This window comes from Physeter macrocephalus, chromosome 16 (genome assembly GCF_002837175.3).
Source record: "Physeter macrocephalus isolate SW-GA chromosome 16, ASM283717v5, whole genome shotgun sequence".
Lineage (NCBI taxonomy): Eukaryota > Metazoa > Chordata > Mammalia > Artiodactyla > Physeteridae > Physeter > Physeter macrocephalus.
This window is the reverse complement of record NC_041229.1, coordinates 56,561,244-56,582,443: the sequence shown is the minus strand read 5'-3', so window position 1 is coordinate 56,582,443 and position 21,200 is coordinate 56,561,244. Positions and strand designations below refer to the sequence as shown.

Here is a 21,200-nt window from a genome sequence, read left to right as displayed (position 1 = left end):
CACTAATCAACTTCCTGTCTCTGTGGATTGGCCTATTCTGGACATTTCGAATAAATGGAATCATGCAATATGTGACCTCTGTGTCTGGCTTTTTTCACTTAGCATAATGTTTTCAAGATTCATCCATGTTGTAGCGTGCATCAGAACTTCATTACGTTTTAGGGCTGAGTAACAGGCTGTTGTATTGATATACCACTTCTTGTTTATCTGTTGATGTTTAAATGTCTGATGGATATTTAGGTTGTTTCCACCTTTTGACTCATGAATGGTGCTATGAACATGTGTGTACAAGTTTTTGTTTAAACACCTGGTTTTTTTTGTTTTTTCCTAATAAATTTATTTATTTATTTTTAACTGCCTTGGGTCTTCGTTGCTACATGCGGGCTTTCTCTAGTTGCAACAAGTGGGGGCTACTCTTCATTGCGGTGCACGGGCTTCTCATTGCCATGGCTTCTCTTGTTATGGAGCACGGGCTCTAGGCGTGCGGGCTCAGTAGTTGTGGCGCATGGGCTTAGTTGTTCCGCAACATGTGGGATCTTCCTGGACCAGGGCTTGAACCCGTGTCCCCTGCATTGGCAGGTGGATTCATAACCATTGCGCCATGAGAAAAGTCCCTAAACATCTGTTTTTAATTTTCCTGAGTACATATCTAGGAATGGAATTGCTGGGTAATATGGTATTATATGTTTAACTTATTGAGGAACCACCAGACTATTTTCCACAACTGCACCATTTTACATTCCCACCAACAATGTACAAGGTGAGGGATTCAATTTTTCCACATTCTCTCCAACACTTTTCATTTCTTACTATATCCATCCTAATGAGTGTGAAGTGGTATCCTGTGGTTTTGATTCACATGTCCCTAATAACTAATGATGCTGAGCATCTTTTCATGTATTTTTTGGCCCTTGTGTGTATCTTCTTTGGAGAAATGTCAATTCAAGTCTTTTGCCCATTCTATTTGGGTCATTTGTCTTTTTAAATTTATTTATTTATTTTTGTCTGCGTCGGTTCTTTGTTGCTGTGTGTGGGCTTTCTCTAGTTGCGGCAAGTGGGGCTACTCTTCAATGCAGTGCACAGTCTTTCATTGTGGTGGCTTCTCTTGTTGCGGAGCACAGGCTCTAGGCATGCCGACTTCAGTAGTTGTGGCGTGTGGGCTCAGTAGTTGTGGCTCACGGACTCTAGAGCACAGGCTCAGTAGTTGTGGCGCACGGGCTTAGTTGCTCCGTGGCATGTGGGATCTTCCTGGACCAGAGCTCAAACCCATGTCCCCTGCATTAGCAGGCAGATTCTTAACCACTGGGCCACCAGGGAAGTCCCGGGTCATTTGTCTTTGTTGTTGAGTTGTAAGAGTTCTTTATATATTCTGGATACTAAATCCTGATCAGATACATCCTTTGCAAATATTTCTGCCATTTTGTGGATTGTATTTTTACTTTTTCTTTTTTTAAAAAAAAACTTTTTAATTTTATTTTTTGGCTAAGCTGCACGGCTTGTGGAATCTTAGTTCCCCAACCAGGGATCAAACCAGTGCTCCCTGCAGTGGAAGTGCAGAGTCCTAACAACTGGACTGCCAGGGAATTCCCATGGATTGTTTTTTTACTTTTTTTTTTTGTGGTACGCAGGCCTCTCACTGTTGTGGCCTCTCCCGTTGCAGAACACAGGCTCCAGACGTGCAGGCTCAGCGGCCATGGCTCACTGGCCCAGCTGCTCCGCAGCATGTGGGATGTTCCTGGACCGGGGCACGAACACGTGTCACCTGCATCGGCAGGAGGATTCTCAATCACTGCGCCACCAGGGAAGCCCCTTTTTTTACTTTCTTGATAGTGTCCTTTGATGCACAAAAGTTTTTTATTTTGATGAAGTCTAATTTATCTATTTTTTCCCTTGGTTGCTTGTGCTAAGAAGCCATTGCCAAAAACAAAGTCATGGAGATTTCCCCCTATGTTTTCTCCCAAGAGTTTTATAGTTTTAGCTCTTATATTTAGGTCTTCAATCCATTTTGAGTTTGTTGGTGTATATAGTGTGAGGTAAGTGCCCACCTTCATTCTTTTGCATGTGGATAGCCAGCTGTCCTTGCACCATTTGTTGAAGACTATTCTTTCCCCATTTTCACATTTGTTTTTGAAAGATATTTGCAAATTATAAGTTAACAATTCTTTTTTTTTCTTTCTGTATCTTAAAGATTTTGCTTCACTATCTTCTGGATTACATTGTTTTTGATGAAAAGTCTGCTGTAATTCTTATCTTTGTTCCCCTGTATGTACTGTTTCCTCTCATGCTGGTCTTAAGACTTTTTCTTTATCATTGACTTTAGCAATTTTATTAAGATATGACCTGGTATAGTTTTCTTCATGTTTCTTTTGCTTGGGGTTCACTGGGATTCTTGAATTTGTGGTCCTAAAGTTTTCATCATTTTTGGAAAATTTATGGCTGTTATTTCTTCAAAAGAACTTTTTTGCCTCTACTTCCTTTAGGGTCTTCAATTTCATGTATGTTAGGCCACTTGAAGTTGTTCCTTAACTCAATGATGCTCTATTCAATTTTTTTGGTCTTTTTTCCTCTGTTGTGTCTCTTTTTTGAAATTAATTAATTAATTATCTTTGGCTGTGTTGGGTCTTCATTGCTGCTTCCGGCTTTCTCTAGTTGCAGCGAGTGAAGGCTACTCTTCACTGTGGTGTGTGGGCTTCTCATTGCGGTGGCTTCTCATTGCGGAGCACAGGCTCTAGGCAAGTGGGCTTAGTAGTTGTGGCACACGGGCTCTAGAGCGCAGGCTCAGTAGTTGTGGCCTACAGGCTCAGTTGCTCCGTGGTATGTGGGATCTTCCGGGACCAGGGATGGAACCTGTGTCACCTGCATTGGCAGGCAGATTCTTAACCACTGCTCCACCAGGGAAGTCCATCTTGTGGTGTCTTTTTGTGTAGTTTTTATTGCTGTGTCTCCAAATTACTAATCCTTTCTTCTGAAATATCTAATCTATTTTTATCCCATTTTATGTATTTTTTATCTCAAACATTGTAGTTTCTATCCCTAGAACTTTGATTTGGTTTTTTTTAAGTAGCTTTTCAATTTTGGAATAATTTTAGATTCATAGAAAATTTTCAGAGTATTCCATATGCCTCTCATCCAGTTTCAGTTTCTTCTAATGTTATTTTCTTACATTACCATAGTACACTTATCAAAACTGATATCAACATTGGTACATTAATAGTAACTAAACTTCACATTTTATTCAGATTTCAACAGTTTTCCATTAATGTCTTTTTTTCTGTTCCAGGAACCAGTTAAAGACATCACATTTCACTTAGTTGTTTTGTCGCCTGTTCTCTTCTGACCCATTACAGTTTCTAACTCTTTTCTTGTTTTTAATGACTTTGAAAGTTTTGAAGGGTACTGGTCATGTATTTTATAGAATATCCTTAATTTGGGTTTGTCTGATGTTTTCCTCATGATTCGACTGGGGTTATGGGTTTGGGGAAAGAATAACATAGAGGTGAAGGGTCCTTATTACATCAAATTAGAGGGCACATGATATCCACACAACATCATTGGTGATGTTATCTTTAAACACTTGGTTAAGGTAGTTTTGCTAGATTTTCCTACTGTAAAGTTACTCTTCTTCCCTTTCCATACTCTGTTCTTTAGAAGCAAATCACTAAGTTCAGGCCACACTCAAGGAGAGGGGAGTGATTAAGTTCTGCCTCCTATTGAGGGGAGTATCTGCATATATTATTCAGAATTCTCCTATATGGAATAGTTGTCTTTTCGCCCCAATTTATTTGTTAATATCTGTTTGGACTCATGTATATTTATTTAATATTTTGGATTATAATCCAATACTATGTTATTTATTTTATTGGTCAAATTTTTCCAGCTTTGGCCATTGGATGCCCTTTCAGGTTGATTTCTGTGTCTGTTTGACATGCTCTTTCCTTTCGTTTTCTGAACATTTCCGTACTTTCTACTATTACATTATGCTCTAGGATCATCTTGCATTTTCTCTGTTCCAGATCTGCAATCAACCATTTCTCTAAAGAACGCTGGTTCCTTTTATTGGAGAATGGTATTTAGAAACCAGGACATGGACACTGGCTGTGTTTGTTACTACTGGAATTTGGGTCTTTTTTTTTTTTTTCAAATTTTTGGCCGTGCCATGTGGTATGCAGGATCTTAGTTCCCCAACCAGGGATAGAACCCATGCCCCCTACAGTGGAAGCACAGAGTCTTAACCACTGGACTGCCAGGGAAGTCCCTGGGTCTTTTTTATATTGCCCATGTCTCTATTTAACAAGCTCACTCTTTTCTCTAGCTTCTTGATCATGTGGAATATAGTTATAACTATTTTAATGTCCTTATCTATCCATTCTACCTATCTTGGTCAGTTTAAATTGACTGATTTTTCCCCCTCATCATGGTTCCTTCTATATGGGCCCTCTGGCTTTTTGGAAAGAGCTTTTAAGCTTTGTTAGTTGGGACTAGAGTACTAAATTAGCCTAGGGCTAATTTTGCCCCACTATTGTGGCAAAGCCGATCTGATGCCTTGTGAAATATGCCTTGCCACTCTGAATGCTGGGAACAGGAACTGGACCTGTGTGATCTCCAAGAATTGTTCCTTCTAATTCTTTTGGATGGTTCTTTTTCTGGCTTCAGGTAGTTTCCTCACATGCATGCTGAAGACTCAAGGAGGACCCTCAGCAGATAGCCACAGCTTCCTTTTTGTGCACCTCTCTTCCCTTAGGCATTCTTCCCTGTGAACTCACCACCTTGACCAGCCCAGATTCCTCACTCCATCTCCTGAACTCAGGGAAATTACTGGGCTCTGCCTCGGTTTACTCTCTTGGTACCATGGCCTGGAAATCCTCTCCAGGAGGTAAGCAGGGACAATCATAGGGCTTACTTCACTTATTTCTTGTCTCTTAGGAATCACTATCTTTAGTTGTCTGATATCCAATGTCTTAAAAACTGTTGTTTCATATATTTTGTCCAGAGGTAAGTCCAAACCCTATTACTACATCTGGGCCAGAAGCAACAGTATAAGCATAGAAAATTAATAGAGCTAGGGGTTATGATTAGAACACAGGCATGCATATCATAAAACTTAAAGAGGTAATATCATATAGTGGTTAAGAGTATGGACTCTGGAAAAAAGACCTGCCTGGATTCAAATTCTAGCTTTCCATCTTCCTAGCTATAAACCCTTGGCCAGTTATGTAATCTTTCTGGGCCTCAATTTCCTCATCTTTAAATGGGGATCATAATGGTCCTATCTCATTGGAATGAGATGAGGGTTAAATAGATTAACATGTAAAGCATTTGGAACAGTGCTTTGTTCAGAGCAAGCATTCAATAAATATTGGCTATTACTATTCTGAATACAGTAGTCTCCCCCTCTTACTCACAGGGGATGCATTCCAAGACCCCCACTGGATGCTTGAAACCATGGATAATACTAAACCCTATATGTACTGTTTACCTATACATACATACTTATTATAAAGTTTAATAAATTAGGCACAGTAAGAGATTAACAACAATAGCCAATAACAAAATAGAACAATTATAATGATATACTATAATAAAAATTATGTGCATGTGGTCTCTCTCAAAATATCCTGTTGTACTGTACTCACCCCACTTCTTGTGATGATGTGAGATGATAAAATCTATGTGATGAGATGAAGTGAGGTGAATAAAGTTGACATTGTGATGTATTGTTAGGCTACTATTGACTTTCTGATGTATTGATGAGGATCATCTGCTCCAGGTGATACTGGATTATTGAGATGATCATTGAGATCATGACAATGTTGATGGTTGGATGTCAGGAGTGGACGACATTAATGGTTGGGGATCCTGGGTGGAATAGAGCAGGCGGCACAAGATTTCATCAAGCTACTCAGAATAGTGTGCAATTTAAAACTTATGAGTTGTTGGGCTTCCCTGGTGGTGGAGTGGTTAAGAATCCGCCTGCCAATGCAGGGGACATGGGTTCAAGCCCTGGTCCAGGAAGATCTCACTTGCTGCAGAGCCAACTAAATCCGTGCGCCACAACTACTGAGCCTGTGCCCTAGACCCACGAGCCACAACTACTGAGCCCGCGTGCTGCAACTACTGAAGCCCGCATGCCTGGAGCCTGAGCTCCGCAACAAGAGAAGGCACTGCAATGAGAAGCCTGCGCACCGCAACGAAAAGTAGCCCCTGCTTGCCGCAACTGGAGAAAGCCTGCACGCAGCAACAAAGACCCAACCCAGCCAAAAATAAGTAAATAAATTAAATATTAAATTACTTTTTAAAAAACTTATGAATTGTTTATTTCTAGAATTTTCCATTGACTATTTTCTGACCGTAGTTGACCACAGGTATCTAAAACTGTAGAAAGCAAAACAGCGGATAAGGGGGGACTATGTACTTGTTAAAAGTAGCCAGCAAATTTGGCTGTGAGTTCTCTAGTGACCCTAGCAAAGTGGAAATATTGGTTACATGATTTAGCGTCCTTAAAATATATACGAACTCTTGTATTAGCGAAGTACAGATTTCAGAATGTTTCCTCCTAATATTTCCTCATGAAGAGGATACTGTGTGTGCCTGGAATAATATACCAGCCAGAGGGAGTTTCCCAGGATTCTGTCTTTACCATCCCTCCAAATAGCTGATAGCTTCACACCAGAGCTCAGTTCAGTACAAGTGACTCCACTGGGACTGAAATATTGTAGTACCTTTGGTCTGGCTTAATCCAACGATAAAATGTATAGTGTCAACATTAAAACTACTGAACCACATGTCATTTGGGCAGTTCTCCATAAATATAGGGGGGTCAATTAGGAACCAATTACAATGGTTCAGGCAAGACAACTAAAGCCTGAGCCAAAGAACTAACTCCAGGATGAAAGTGTACTGGCAGGGAACAAGCCCACTGCACAGTGAGAATCCACAAGGCTTGGCAATTTACTCAGTGTATAGCTACAGGGAGGAGGAACTTTCAAGGCCCAGGAATGGATGTATGGAAAAATGGAAAGAAAAAATGATCTTTGCGTTGTTCAAATTTTCTATAGCCTTACAAATAGTTGGTCTTCTTCCTCTATCAGCTACTGAGGAAGATGTGTCAAAATCTCCCACTATGTGGATCTGTCCATTTCTCCTTTTAATTCTGTCTTATATATTTGGAGGCAATGTTTCCAGTTGGTACAAATATATGCTGCTCATTATATCTTCCTGATGAACTGTCTTTTATCATTAAAGCATTTGACTCTATCCCTAATAATGCTTTTTGGCCTAAAATCTATTACTGTTGCATTATTGCATTTTGTATTTGCCTAATATATTTCCCCCATCCTTTTAACATTTCTGTGTCATTATCTTTTGAATGCATTCTTGTAACCAACATGCAGCTGGATTTTTTTTTTTTTTTTTTTGCTGTATGCAGGCCTCGCACTGTTGTGGCCTCTCCCGTTGCGGAGCACAGGCTCCGGACGCGCAGGCCCAGCGGCCATGGCTCACGGGCCCGGCCGCTCTGCGGCATGTGGGATCTTCCCGGACCGGGGCACGAACCCGTGTCCCCTGTATCAGCAGGCAGACTCTCAACCACTGTGCCACCAGGGAAGCCCCAACAGCTGGATTTTTAAAAATCCAATCTGAGAATCTTTGTCTTTTCTTAAGCATGTTTACATTTCTTCTTCTTATGATATATTGTGGATATTTTCTTCCTTTGTTTCGTCCTTTGCTTTGTGTTTTATTTGCTTTGTTCTCTTACCCTGCCCTCTTTTACTTTGGTTGTTTTCTTTACTCCCTTTTTTGTCTCACTAGTGGTTTGGAAGTTATACATTCTAATTATATTCCTTCAGTGGGTGTTCTTATGTTATCAATGTGCATACTCAACCTAACATTGTTAAGTTAATCACTATCTTTAGCACACTGAAAATTTCAGGAACTTTAGAGTTCTTTAATTCTGTTCTCCACCCCCTCTATCTTCCACTTAATTCGGTTTTTAGTATTTTAGTTCCAACTGACTTTTAACCACTCACCCCACCTCCATTAGATGTTTTAACAGCCAGAATTTATTTATATTTACAAACATGCATACCGATTTCTCTGCCTACATTTCTTTAGTCCTTTCTTTTTATTGAAATATAATTTGTGTACAATAAAATTCATCATTTTAAAGATACAATTCAGTAGTTTTTAGCATATTCACAAAATTGTGCAACCATTACCACTATCTAATTTTAGAACATTTTCATCATCCCCAAAAGAAATCTCCCCATTCCTCCTATCCCTCGCCCCTGGCAACCATTAATCTACTTTCTGTCTCTATGGATTTACCTATTCTGGGTATTTCATATAAATGGAATCATGTAATATATGGCTTTTTGCGTCTGGCTTCTTTCACTTAGCACAATGTTTTCAATGTTCATCCATGTTGGAACATGCATCAGTCCTTCATTCCTTCTTATGCCTGAATAATATTCCATTTTATGGATAAACCATATTTTATTTATCTATTCATTAGTTGGTGGACATTTGAGTTAGTTCCACTTTTTGGTATTATACATAAGGCTGCTACGTACATTTGTGTACAAGTATTTTTGTGGACATATGTTTTCAGTTCTCTTGGATATATACCTAGCAGTGTAAACCATTATTTCTTATATTCAGTGGTGTGCTGATAGATGTTTAACAACCAGTTCTCTTGTAGTAGGAGTAAGGGAGCCCTGACTTGTAGCATTTGTTGAGCTCTGAGGTGCAAATACTCAAGTTAACAATGTGACATCACTGAAATATAGAGAAGGAAAAAGATGCACAGCAGCACACCATTCTATAGTATTTCTACCATATAGATGTAGGAGATAATAACCTCAAGTGCATAGATAATAGAAAATTGTAGTAAAATAATTAAGAAGTGATGCATTGTGAGGCTTTTTTACCTTATTTTAAAGGTAATTCATTTAGGGCTTCCCTGGTGGCGCAGTGGTTGAGAGTCCGCCTGCCGAAAAAAAAAAGTAATTCATTTAATTGCAAGTTTGTATAATTTAATTTTTAGCAATGACTGTGTTTTACAACCAGTTCTCAAAATTCCTTAAAATTTAACAGTCGCTTTTTGGGCTGATAAGAGCTGACTCTAGCACCTCACTTGCATCCCCCTCCTTACATCTAACTTATTTTTCTAGATTGAATTTTCTTCTTCTTTCTTAAAAACTAATTAATTAATTAAAAAAAACAATTTTTGGCTGAGTTGGGTCTTCACTGCTGTGCACGAACTTTCTCTCATTGCGGTGAGCAGGGGCTACTCTTCGTTGCGGTGCGATTGTGGTGGCTTCTCTTGTTGTGGAGCGCGGGCTCTAGGCGCGTGGGCTTCAGTAGTTGTGGCACACAGGCTCAGTAGTTGTGGCTCGCGGGCTCTAGAGCGCAGGCTCAGTGGTTGTGGCACACAGGCTTAGTTGCTCCGTGGCATGTGGGATCTTCCTGGACCAGGGCTCGAACCCGTGTCCCCTGCCTTGGCAGGTGGATTCTTAACCACTGCGCCACCAGGGAAGTCCCCACGGTCTTCTTTATTTATTTATTTATAGTTGAAAAGAGGTTTAATTTAATTTTTTTATATCTTTATTGGAGTATAATTGCTTTATGATGTTGTGTTAGTTTCTGCTGTATAACACAGTGAATCAGCTATATGTATACATATATCCACATATCCCCTCCCTCTTGACACTCCTTCCCACCCACAGTCTCTTTTAGATGGTTCTGTTTTAACCCTTCTTCTCTCTAGTTTGTTGTGTTGGTTGACTCTCCATTTTGCTCATTTCTTTCCTCATGTGGTTTGATACTTTTCAGGAGCAGCTTCATCAGGGATTGTTTTTTCTAGTGGATTCTGCAAGCACTGGATTGGTAAACATCCCTGCAGAGCTATTCTGAATTCACTTCAGCCTAAACCTATGAATTTTAATAGGTCTTACTTCAGCCCTAACCTAAGAATTTTAAGGTCTGGACCAATTTTTCTGTTATCTCACTAGCTGTCTGCACACACAGGTAGAGTAAATTTAAATCTCCATATGCATTTGGCACTGATTGGGATTTCTGTTTCTCTTGAGTGCCATTTCTTCCCTTCCCAAGGCCTCTTCAGACATCAAGGTTCCTTGAACTTCTCTAACCTTGGGGTAGAGTTTTTCCAGTCTCCTTTTCATGGAAGGGGACAGAGCTTCCAATGTCAGGGCTGTATGCAAGGGGCTCAGTTCCAGCTTTCTCACCTGCCCAGGACTGGAGCCCCATCTCCTACTCCTTAGTGTTCGGTGGAACCCTGGCCAGCAGATCTCAGGATCTATAGCTAAGTGTGAAATCCTTGTGGCAGCTAAGGCACATCACCTATGACCTGTTCTGTCTTTGAGTTTTTCATTTCTTTTTCATTTTTGATATCTGGGGATTTCTCTTTATATTTTTCAAATTTGGCAATAAAAATATAACGTCTGTTATAGTTCATCCAGCATCTCTACGTGTCTGTAGCAGGGGGTGGGATGGGAAACCCATCTATATTAGGATAGTTGATCATGTTTCTGGAAGTTCCCAGATCAGAAGGAATCATTCTGTGAGAAAGATATTTATTGTCTTCGTTTTTTAGATAAGAAAATGGAAACTCAGAATGGTTGTCCAAATTGCCAAAGCCATAAAACTTTAAATGGGGAAATGAATTTTGTGTCCAGTCTGTTAGCAAAATCCCATGCAAGATGTCTAGGCATATTAAAGTTGACTTGGTACCTCTGGCTTCTATCCATTATTAGCCTTTATGGATAATTCACCCCTGGCATTTTGCTGAAGCAAATACTCTGGAAAAGATTCTTCCTGCTTCTTAGCTAAAGCTGTTTTGAAGAGAAGGGGAAGGAGTAAAACGTAGGTCGTGGAAGCTGGGCTATCCTCAGCCTGAGAGCCCCTGGCTCTCAGAAGCATTTGCCTGGGAGGAAGTGAAAGCCAACAGGCATTTCTGCCCCATCCAGAAGCACCCCCAAGCTCACTCGTGCAGTGGGCAGTGAAGGGGACATACCAAGGGTCCTGCAGATTGTCTTTGGTTTGCCTCTGGAAGAAGGAAGAAGCCCAAGTGATGGCAGAGACTGGCACATTCTGAGGCTTTTCACTTTGCTCCTTAGACTAGAGCGCCTCTTGCCCTGTGCATTCTGCACAGAGCCTGGCCCTGAGTGGGTGCCCTACAAAGGTGATGTGGATCAATGACTCTAACTGAGGAAAAAGAAGCCACATCAAGTATTTACAGTAGAGGGACCTTAATGAGGAGAACCGGTTACACAGGTGATAGGATAGGGGACAGAGAGGCATCCCAGAGCTTATCAAGGAAACCACTGCTACCCATAAGGCAAAGGGGCAGAGGGAGGAGGCAGTGTCACCAGTGACCAGGAGCCAGGAGCCACACGATCAGAAGCTGGAGCCCTAGCAGTGGAAGCAGGAGCCATGGAAAATGTGTAGCTGGAAATACCACCTCAGGCAGATGCTATGGGGGGTGGGGTGGGTGGGACATCCCTCGGCCTCCCCTCCCCCACCACAACCCACCCCCAGTGTCCTGCTAGTACTTCCCTTGGGCCAAAGTCACATGTCTTAGGGCTTGGATTCGCAGCCTGAATGGATCAACCTCCCTGTGCTACAGAGCACGGCAGAGCAGAAGAAGGCTGAGGGGTGAGTCTGAGGAAAACAGGCCCAGGACTGGCATGGAAGGAAAGAGGAAGGAAAAAAGGAAGAAAAGCAGACAAGCCTATGTGTAACATATAAGCATTCTAAAATACTTCTTAAATATCCTTTTGCAATTAAAAAGGATCTTTAGGATAAAAAGTTCCCTTCCTTACAGAGTTGTGAGGATCAAATGACAAAATGGATGTGAAAACCTTTTGAACATTGCCAACTACTGCATAAATATGAAACGATCATCATTTACATCATTAGTTCTTTGGATGGAGGAAGTATATTTGAATACGAGTATAAATGGAAACACTTCATAGAGCATCTATTATGTGTGGACACTTTTTATGCACATGTATTAGAATATTATTAGCTGCAAGCAGTAACTAACAGTGACTTAAACAAATAGGTAGTTACTTTCTGACATAACAGAGGTGCTCCTTTGGTCTTTCCATCGATTACAAAATGGCTGCGATGCCCAACCTTCACCTCCAAGTTCAAAGCAGGAAGGGGTGGGGATGGGAAGACAGTTCCAACTTCGCAGTCCTGTTTCATCAGGAAAGCAAAAGCTCTCTCAATAACTCCCAGGAGAGTTCTATCTAAATCTCATTGGCCAGAACTGGGCCATATGCGATCACCCCTAACTACAAGAGAGCTGTGGTGGGAGGGAGCAAGGGAGAAATGGCTCCTGGGTGACCAAACAGCAGGGTGTGCCACATGCATATAAAGCACAGTACTTGGGCACAGAGTAAGTGCTCAATACATTAGCTATTTTGTGTGCGTGAGTGTGCATGTGTGTATCTATGTCTGTATGGTTCTGTGCGGTCCCCATTTCTCCTAACAATCCTGTGAAGTAAAATCATCTACAAATGAGGCCTAACACATGGCTGGTAAAAGGCAGAGCCAGGCTTCAGACCCAGCTTTCTGACTGCAGTCCGAACATTCCATTGCCTTGCCATGGCCCACCCTCCCCCTAAACTGGCCCCTAAGATCTTGGTGTTGGAGTCACATCAGGCTCAAGTGGGCTTGATGAAGAGAGAAAGTGGGATAGGACCAGCCCTGAAATGAACTGACACCAGTACCTGGGGCTATACACAGAGTAACGATGAAGTCATGAGAAGAGGTCCCATAATTACATGTGCTAGAATTGTGCCTGCACTTCCGTGTAGCCACTTTGGAATGATCATGCTGGGAGGCCTGGCACTTGTTCTGATGATGCCACTACTGCCCAAAAACTCCTGTGGGACTCCCCTTCACAAGTCACAAAAAACCTCAATGTCATTACTGTAAAATTACAGCTCGTTTCTGACCCAAACCCAGCTGCAGCTCCTCATCTCATTTACCATGAGCTCCAAATGGCTTTTGACTATTCCCAAAAATAAAAAAATCATTCCCCAAAGACAGAATTGTATTGCAACTGAGATGCAAAAGAACGGGTTGTCTGCTCTTCAGGCAATTTTCAAATCAAAATTGTAGGAAAAGCAGCAGAAGAACTGGTCAAATAAATATACCCTCCTAGGTTGATATCTTGGAAGAAGACAACTCTAAGTGTGGTTGAATAATTTTTGGTGTGTTTAAGAAAAAATTACTCACCTTGAGTGGCATTGTGAAAAGAACACGGTGCTTGGTAAAGATTCCCAATGGGATAATAGTAAATGTAGGTCAGGGCATTGTGAGATAGGCACACTCATGCATTGGTGGAATTGTAGATTGGTTCGCAGAGCAATTTGGCAGTGAGCATCAAGAACCTTTGAAGTTTTAACCAGCTGACCTAGACATTCCATTTCTAGGAATCTTTCTTAGGGAAATAGTCAAAGATGCAGACAAAGATTTATGTATACAGCTATTTATTTTATTTGTAAAACAGTAAAAAGAAGTAACTGGTCCAAATGTCCCACAATGAGGAAATTGTCAGGTAAATTGTGGTATACTCATTAAATGAAAATAACGCAGCCATTTAAAATGATGTTTTTGAAGAACTGTCAATGACGTGTTTATGTTCGCAATGGAATAGATGCTAAAGCCAGACTATAAAACCACATGCATTACATAGTCCATTTTTACTTTCTATATGCTAAAAAAAGGCTCAAGATATACTCAAAATGGTACCAGTGGTTTTATCTGAGTGATGAAATTATAAGTGATTTAAAATTTTCTTCATTATAATTTTGTATATACAATTTTTTATCATTATATCTATAAATATTACTCTCATAATTAGAAAAATATGTATGATGAAAATTACTTTTTAAGAAAAAAAGAAATGTGTTTTACTAGGAGAGAAGAGATCTGTCCCCAAGGTGCTGATGGTCTGATGAAGGAAATGAGACACATACGCAAATAAATTCATTACAAGGTAATAAGGGCTATAATGGAGGGAAGGATTAGCTCTACCTGGAGTTGAAGTTGGGTGAAAAGAGGTAACATTTGTGCAGGGTCTTGAAGGATGAACAGGAGTTCTCTAGGGCTTTGTAAATTGTTAAGCACTATATGAGTGTAAGTTAGTTTTTGGCCTTTATTATGACTGTCAAAGCTTACCTCATAGAAAGCTCTCTTTCTTGTCTCTTTCCCATGCTCCCTGAGGCCCAGGATCCCTGGGACAGGAAGCAGCGGCAGTTAAACAGTCACACATCAGTGCTCCAGCAAGTGAACTGAGGTGCATCCAACTAAGGAGCAGATCCAGGACCAGAGGACATAAAATTACCTGGGAGCAGGGCCAGGAAGGTGCTGGTGGGTAAACAAGTTCCCCCTTATTTGCCATCCTGTGGAAAGGCTGCCTTTGCTTGGGGCCTCCACCCTGAGTTATAGGGCCATCTCCACCTGGGGGATGGTAAAAACTGAGAACAAGCATCACATATCAGTCCATGATTTACATTGGCAGGAAATGGTGTGTCAGATGTCCTTACAGCCTCCAGACAGAGTGGAGTAGAAAGGAGGAGTGTGAGTGAGGAGACCCGGAAGGTTGGCAAGAGATGAGTTGTTTGGGAGAAAGTCTTAGAAGCTCAAGGTTGGAAGAGATTTAAAAGTTATCTTACTTAGTCCTCCGGATCCCCTCCCAACATCCCCATCACATTGTCATCCTTCTTGGCCTTCAGGGAGCAGCTCAGAGGCCACCTCTTCTTTTACCTCCCACCTCAATTCCTCCAGCCTATGCTTTAGGTATTCCTTGTTGTTCAATTTTATGAGAAAATAATTCAATGCCCGCTGTGCACCAGGCAGTGTGCTTATGGTTCTTTGTTTGCAGTAGGCCCTCCTGTGCCTCCTGTTGTTTATTATTTATTTATTCAGGCAACAAACATGTATTGAACACCTACACTATGCTAGGCAGTGTTCTAGACATTGTGATAGAGTGGAGAGAAAGACAGCCTAGATCTTGTTTTCTCTTGGACCTGTCATTCTAGTCAGAGAGACATAAAATAAACAAAGGAATGAATAAGAAAATACCAGGTTATAAATGTCAAGAAGTCCCCTTTGGGGAAATTTAGGGGAAGAACTTTCCATACAAAGAAAGCAGCTAATTCCAAAATCTCAGGGGATAACCGTTGCTTGTTCTAGAAACAAAAAGAACACTGTGGTATTGCGCATGGAATACCCTTTTGTGCTTTATCTACAAACAAAAATCTTCTCATTTTTTAGGACTTAGATCAAGCATCGCCTCTTCAGGCAAATCTATCCTATTTATTTTCCGTGGGTAAAAGTGACCACTGCCTCCTTTCCTCCCCACTGGCTCAGAGCAGACTCCTGTCAGCACACATGTAACGACTTGCCATTCTTACCATACTATAGCATTGCTACTCCCTAGTGGATCTCAGTCTTGTCAATGGCAGAGCTTCCTGTCTAAATCTCTAATGCCCATCACAGAGCCTGGCACAGAGTCTGTAATTGGTAAACATTTGTTCCTTGAATACATGAACTCTCACATAGCACTTTCTCAGAACCTCCCTGGTGCCGCTTATTCAGAATTAGCAACCCTTTACTGATAGGTGCCAGGTCCTGCACTGTGTTCTTTCAACTCTGCTACCTCTTTTAAGCCTCATGGCAGCCAGGTGCAGTGTTATTATCCTATCCTGTAGTTAAAACTCAGAGGATCAGAGTGACTTCCGTGGTGACTCAGAAATAAGAATCAGGGCTGAGATTTGAACCCAAGTCCTCTTGATGGCAAATCTCAATGCTTCATTTTCTGTGATGCACCCATCATGCATTGGTTCATTTGTGTATCCATCCTCTCCTTTCTCCTAGATAACCTTTTCCCTTAGGGAAGGATCTGTACTTGACACCATTCCATTCTGTATTCTCCATGACACCAGAACAGCGCTATGTATTTAGGACACACTCAACACAAATCTCTAAGGATGGAAAAGAAAGAATGAATGTGTAAATGAATACTTCACCCAAAGCGGATCAGCGACTGATATCAGTTCATAGGATGGTGATGTGCTGGAGGAAGAGATGTTTCTGAGGGGAGGGACCTTCCCAGATACCTCTGCGCCCATCTGGGAAAGCTGAGGGTGCCGTCTCCATGCTACAGCACTCATTCCTTAGAAATCACACCTTTCACTCAGTTGTACATCTCAGCAGGAAGCCAGGGGCACAAAGGGGAACATGCAAGGCTTCCAATGAGTTGGGAAAATGAGGTTAGGTTTCAATTCAGATAGTTAATTTTTGTTTTCTGGGTCTGCACGGTCAATAAATTTTCAACGAGCAGTGATCCTGTTCCTCATCTTTCATTGCTTTATGGGACTTCAGGGAATGAAAGCATAACATCCTGCTTTCCCATAAGTTCTCTGGCCGCTACCCTGGCACCAATTAAAGACATGTCCATGCAATTAATCAAAACCAATTTGGAAGCTCTCTGGCACTGCTCCTCTGATGTGCTGCCTGCTCCACATACAGTAGTTCCGCAGCTGCAGTGATGGAGCCAGACACATAGGAGCTTTTGATGAACTGGTTGTGCCAGCCCCAAGTGTTAACTATGTCATCTGACATGACTAATGATGCTCCCAACTTGATCTGCATGAGCGGAGCAGTCCTGCTGTCTGGAGGAGGCTCGGTTTCCAAAGCCAGCCTGGGAAGAGGCTGCAGTGTGCAGGGTACACACTCCATCATGTCAGCTGGAGTCCTGGAGGCCTCTAGTGTTGGAGCTGAGAGTTGTCCACAGGGAGGGTGATGGAAACTGTGGGCCAGGCTCTGTGCTGGGCGCTGGTGGGAATGTGACCCGACTTAAACTTCTAGCTCAGCCTCCTCATTTTATAGACATGGAAGCCAAGAGTCAGCAAAAGTGAGGCGCCTGCCAAAGGCCTGAGCTGTGGTGAGAGAAATAAAGGAGAAGGCATGGATCCTACCTTTGAGGAGCTAAACCCCTAGATGAGCAAATAAACATGTGTGAGGATAACAACTGGGGTCTGATGCAGGTATACCTCCTCAAGGTTTAAACTGTGGGTTTCCTTCCTTAATTCTGCAAACATTTATCAAGAGGAAGAGAGTCTGTGCTTTTGTCGCCTCTGCAATCCCAAGAGCGTGTGATTTGAAGTCAACAGGTCTGGGTCTGAGTCCCAGCTCTCCTTTGAGTTGATGTAATCTTAAGCAAATCACTTCATTTTTCTGAGCCTTGGGTTCCTCAGCTGTAACACTGGGACAAGCCAAATATTGCCTACCCAGCCTACATCCTACAGTCCTTGTGAGACCCAGCAGAGTTAATGGGTGTGAAAGTATAAGAGTCCCTGCACACGTTAGTTATGATTCATATTACTACCCTCTCCAAGGACCCCTGGCTGAAATCTCTGCAATATGGATCCACAGATAGCTTTAACTCTCTTCCTCTTCCAGCCCCTTTCAAAATGCACAGGAAAGAAAGGGATATAAAACCAATTGATCATCTGCCTACAATCTCAACAGCTTTCCCAGAGAATCCATGAAACAGGAAGACAAAGAACTCAGCCGTTGTAATTTAATGTCATTCCACACTTTGATTGAGCACCTACCATATACCAGGCGTTGGCCATGCTGTGTGGGGAATCAGAGTTGGATAAGACATGCTCCTTGGCCACACTGAGAAGCTCGCCATTCAGTGGGAGAAACAGACATGGACACAAATAACTATAACATACTGCAGAAAAATACAATTGCCATAGGAAAGATACAAATCAAGTTCTGTGTGAGTCAGAGGAGGGAATGATTCATTCCCCAAAAGGAAACTGGGAAAAGTTTCATCAAGGACGTGGTATTAAAGGATGAGCAGGGTTTAGCTCTGTCAGGAAGCACCAGAAAGGGTGCTCTAGACTGAAGGAACAGCGTGGGCAAGTGCATGGAATCCTGAAAGGAATGGTGATCTAGAGGACAGAGTAAAACTGAGTGAGATAGGGAGTGTGAGCATGAACAACAGAAGACTCGCTGGGCTTCCCTGGTGGCGTAGTGGTTGAGAGTCCGCCTGCCAATGCAGGGGACACGGGTTCGTGCCCCGGTCTGGGAGGATCCCACATGCCGCGGAGTGGCTGGGCCCGTGAGCCGTGGTCGCTGGGCCTGTGCATCCGGAGCCTGTGCTCCGCGGCGGGAGAGGCCACAGCGGTGAGAGGCCCGTGTACCGCAAAAAAAAAAAAAAAAAAAAAAAAAAAAGACTCGCTGGGCCCCAGCTCTGAAACCCAAGCATGGATGTTGCTATTTCACTGTTCTCTTTGCTGACTGAGGTTACCTTGGCCTCTGTCCCTCAATCAGAGAGAATCCTGTACTGGCTCTTCCTCCAGTAAGGCCAAACCCAAGCCCCAGGTGGGAGAGCCAACAACAAAAATGAATGGGGAACAGCAATGACCATCAGATACAAAGTGGCCTGGACTGGGAAGCTCTGGTCACAACCATACATCCCTGGCCCAGGTGAGAGGGTCACATAGATGCAGCCATGACACCAACATCTGAAGCATGATGGCAAGGACCTGAGGCCTCTTGGCATGGGTCACACACTACATTTCTCTCCTTTCCTCCTTTGTTCAGAAGAAGCCAACTTCTTCTTTATGTGTGCTGCTGTCAGAATGGTTTTGGAAGGCCAGGAGCTGCAGCTGGGCTCAAGGCATGGCCATGGGCCACCCCAGGGACTCATATTTTCTCCATGTTTCCATTTTTCATTGTAAATTGGCTTTAAATAAATATATATGTGTGTGTGTGTATTTATTTATTTATTTATTTATTTATTTATTTATTTATTTATTTATTTATTTATTTATTTATTTCTGGCTGCATTGGGTCCCCGTCGCTGTGCACGGGCTTTCTCTAGTTGTAGTAAGCAGGGGCTACTCTTCATTGCAGTACACGGGCTTCTCATTGCGGTGGCTTCTCTTCTTGTGGAGCATGGGCTCTAGGCACGTGGGCTTCAGCAGTTGTGGCTCTCAGGCTCTAGAGCACGGGCTCAGTAGCTGTGGTGCACGGGCTCAGTAGTCGCGGTGCACGGGCCCAGCCGCTCCACAGCATGTGGGACCCTCCCGGACCAGGGCTCAAACCCGCGTCCCCTGCATTAGCAGTCGGACTCCTAACCACTGTGCCACCAGGGAAGCCCCGTAAATTGGTTTTTTATTGTGCAAATAATACAGTGATAAGAACAGAAACCTCAAAAATAGGAGAAAGAGATAACCCACTCACACATTATCTGTTTCCATTTCTTTTTGCCCCTTCCTGCTGTTGACTGTGAGCACAATTTTGGGGGGCTGCTTTGATCACTGATGCAATTACATATTCTTATTGCTCAGCTTTGTGAGCAATAAGAATATGTCATCATACAGCTTTTTCCATTTTGCTACTTACTGCCAATCTCTGGTGTCCACACAGTCTTGGCCCTGTTACCCCAAGACTGAAGAAAGATGCCAGGGCCATGTAAAATGGGATGCCCCATAGATAACGTGGTGGTTGTTGACACTTGCCATCATGGTGCAGAGGAAAGCACTGACTGCTCTTCCATCACATAGACTTCGGTTGGAATCTACGTCGAAGCTAGATAGCCCTGGGCAGATCACTCCATTCCTTTGAGCCTCAGGTCCTTGTCTGTAAAATCGGGTTGGTATTAGTACCACCCTCATAAGATTGCTATTGCTGTGAGGATTAAATGAGATACCAAAAGGCAAATGTCCCATAATGGTGGCTGCCCTGCCTGTGCCCTTGCTGGGACTGGCCTTGGGTCCACTCTGCTTCCACCCTTCTTCTCCTGCCCACATTGGACCTTCTCCTCGCTCCTGAGCCCAGCAGGCCTCCTGGGTGAGTTCACCTAAATTCTGACAAGCACTCCAGTCTGTGTATTTATTATTCATTGGATGAATGTGCCATCTTTTACTTAGGTATTCTCCTCTGATGGAAATGTTGATTATTTTCCAATTTTTTACTGTTTCCAATACTGATGTAATAAATATCTTAATGTATATTGCTTACTCCATCCTTTAAAAAAAGTATTCCTTAAGAACAATCCCCAGGAAAAGGATCACTAGAACAGAGGTTAGAAACATTTGAACAGCTTCTGATGTATATTTCCAAGTTGATTCTCCAGAAGGTTTGTACCTGTTATTCCGCCACCAGCTCGAGAGAGGACCACTTGGACTACATTACCGGCTCTTGGATTCTGGCCACAGACTCTCGTTTCTGCTTATTTTTCACCATTTTCTTCCCCAACATCTTTCTTTCTCGCCTCCCACACTGCAGGACAACTCAATATCTTCCCTCCAAAATAATGCTTCCATGCTTTTGTGCCTTTGTACTTCCTATTATTTCCCATCACCCTTGCCTGAGAATATCCTTCCCTTAACATACCCTCTCACCACAGAGCTCATCTTTTGTGGAACTGGGAACTTCTGTACTATCTTTAAGACCCAGCTTAAATACCCCTTCTTTGTGAACTAGTTCCAATTCTCCTAAGCGGAGTTAGTCACTCTTGCCTTATGTGGTGATTGGGGGGACCCTTGGCATCCAAGTGCTCACCAAGAAACCGTCATCCTCTAATCCCAGTTTACACGCCCAAATCTGTGAGTCTCCTCCCTCTCCCCCTCTCTCACTCTTTGCACCAGGCAATTACCAAGTTATGCTAATTCATATCCTAATTATAATTTTGCATCCACTTATCTCTCTCATTGCCATCACCAATGACCATCACCTCTCATCAGGATTCCTGGAATAATCTCCTAAAAGAAAAAAAAAGTAATATGTACATGGTTCAAAAGTCAAAATTTTCTTTAAAGCTTATGATAGAAAACAGTAGATTCTTGTCTCATCTCTCCCCACACCAAGCCCTTCTCCTCAGAGACAACTAGACACTTTCAACTCTTCCAGCTGTTTCTTTTGGTATTTACTTCTGTTTTCCAAATAATATAGCTCTACTGTTATTTCTTGATTTTTAAGTTCAGACATTATATATTGACGTTGAACAATGGAAGATTTCTCTAACACCATTTCCCTGCCTATCTTCCAATATAATTATATCACAATTTTGGGTTACATCATTCTGTGGTATTTACATATTATGACCAGGAGTACCATTAAAAATATTTGCCATCTGAGATGCC

General features: G+C 42.3%; 1 protein-coding gene across 1 annotated transcript in view; it reads left to right on the top strand.

Annotated features, from left to right (window-relative positions):
• GVQW3 (GVQW motif containing 3) overlaps positions 1 to 20,816 on the top strand; it is a 31,561-nt gene extending 10,745 nt beyond the window's left edge. Inside the window, exon 2 of the mRNA XM_024131769.3 lies at positions 16,326 to 20,816. Within this exon, the coding sequence (XP_023987537.1) occupies positions 16,326 to 16,583 (258 nt within the window). The 3' untranslated portion in view covers positions 16,584 to 20,816. The remainder of the gene's footprint in view (positions 1 to 16,325) is intronic.
• Positions 20,817 to 21,200: the final 384 nt, after the last annotated feature.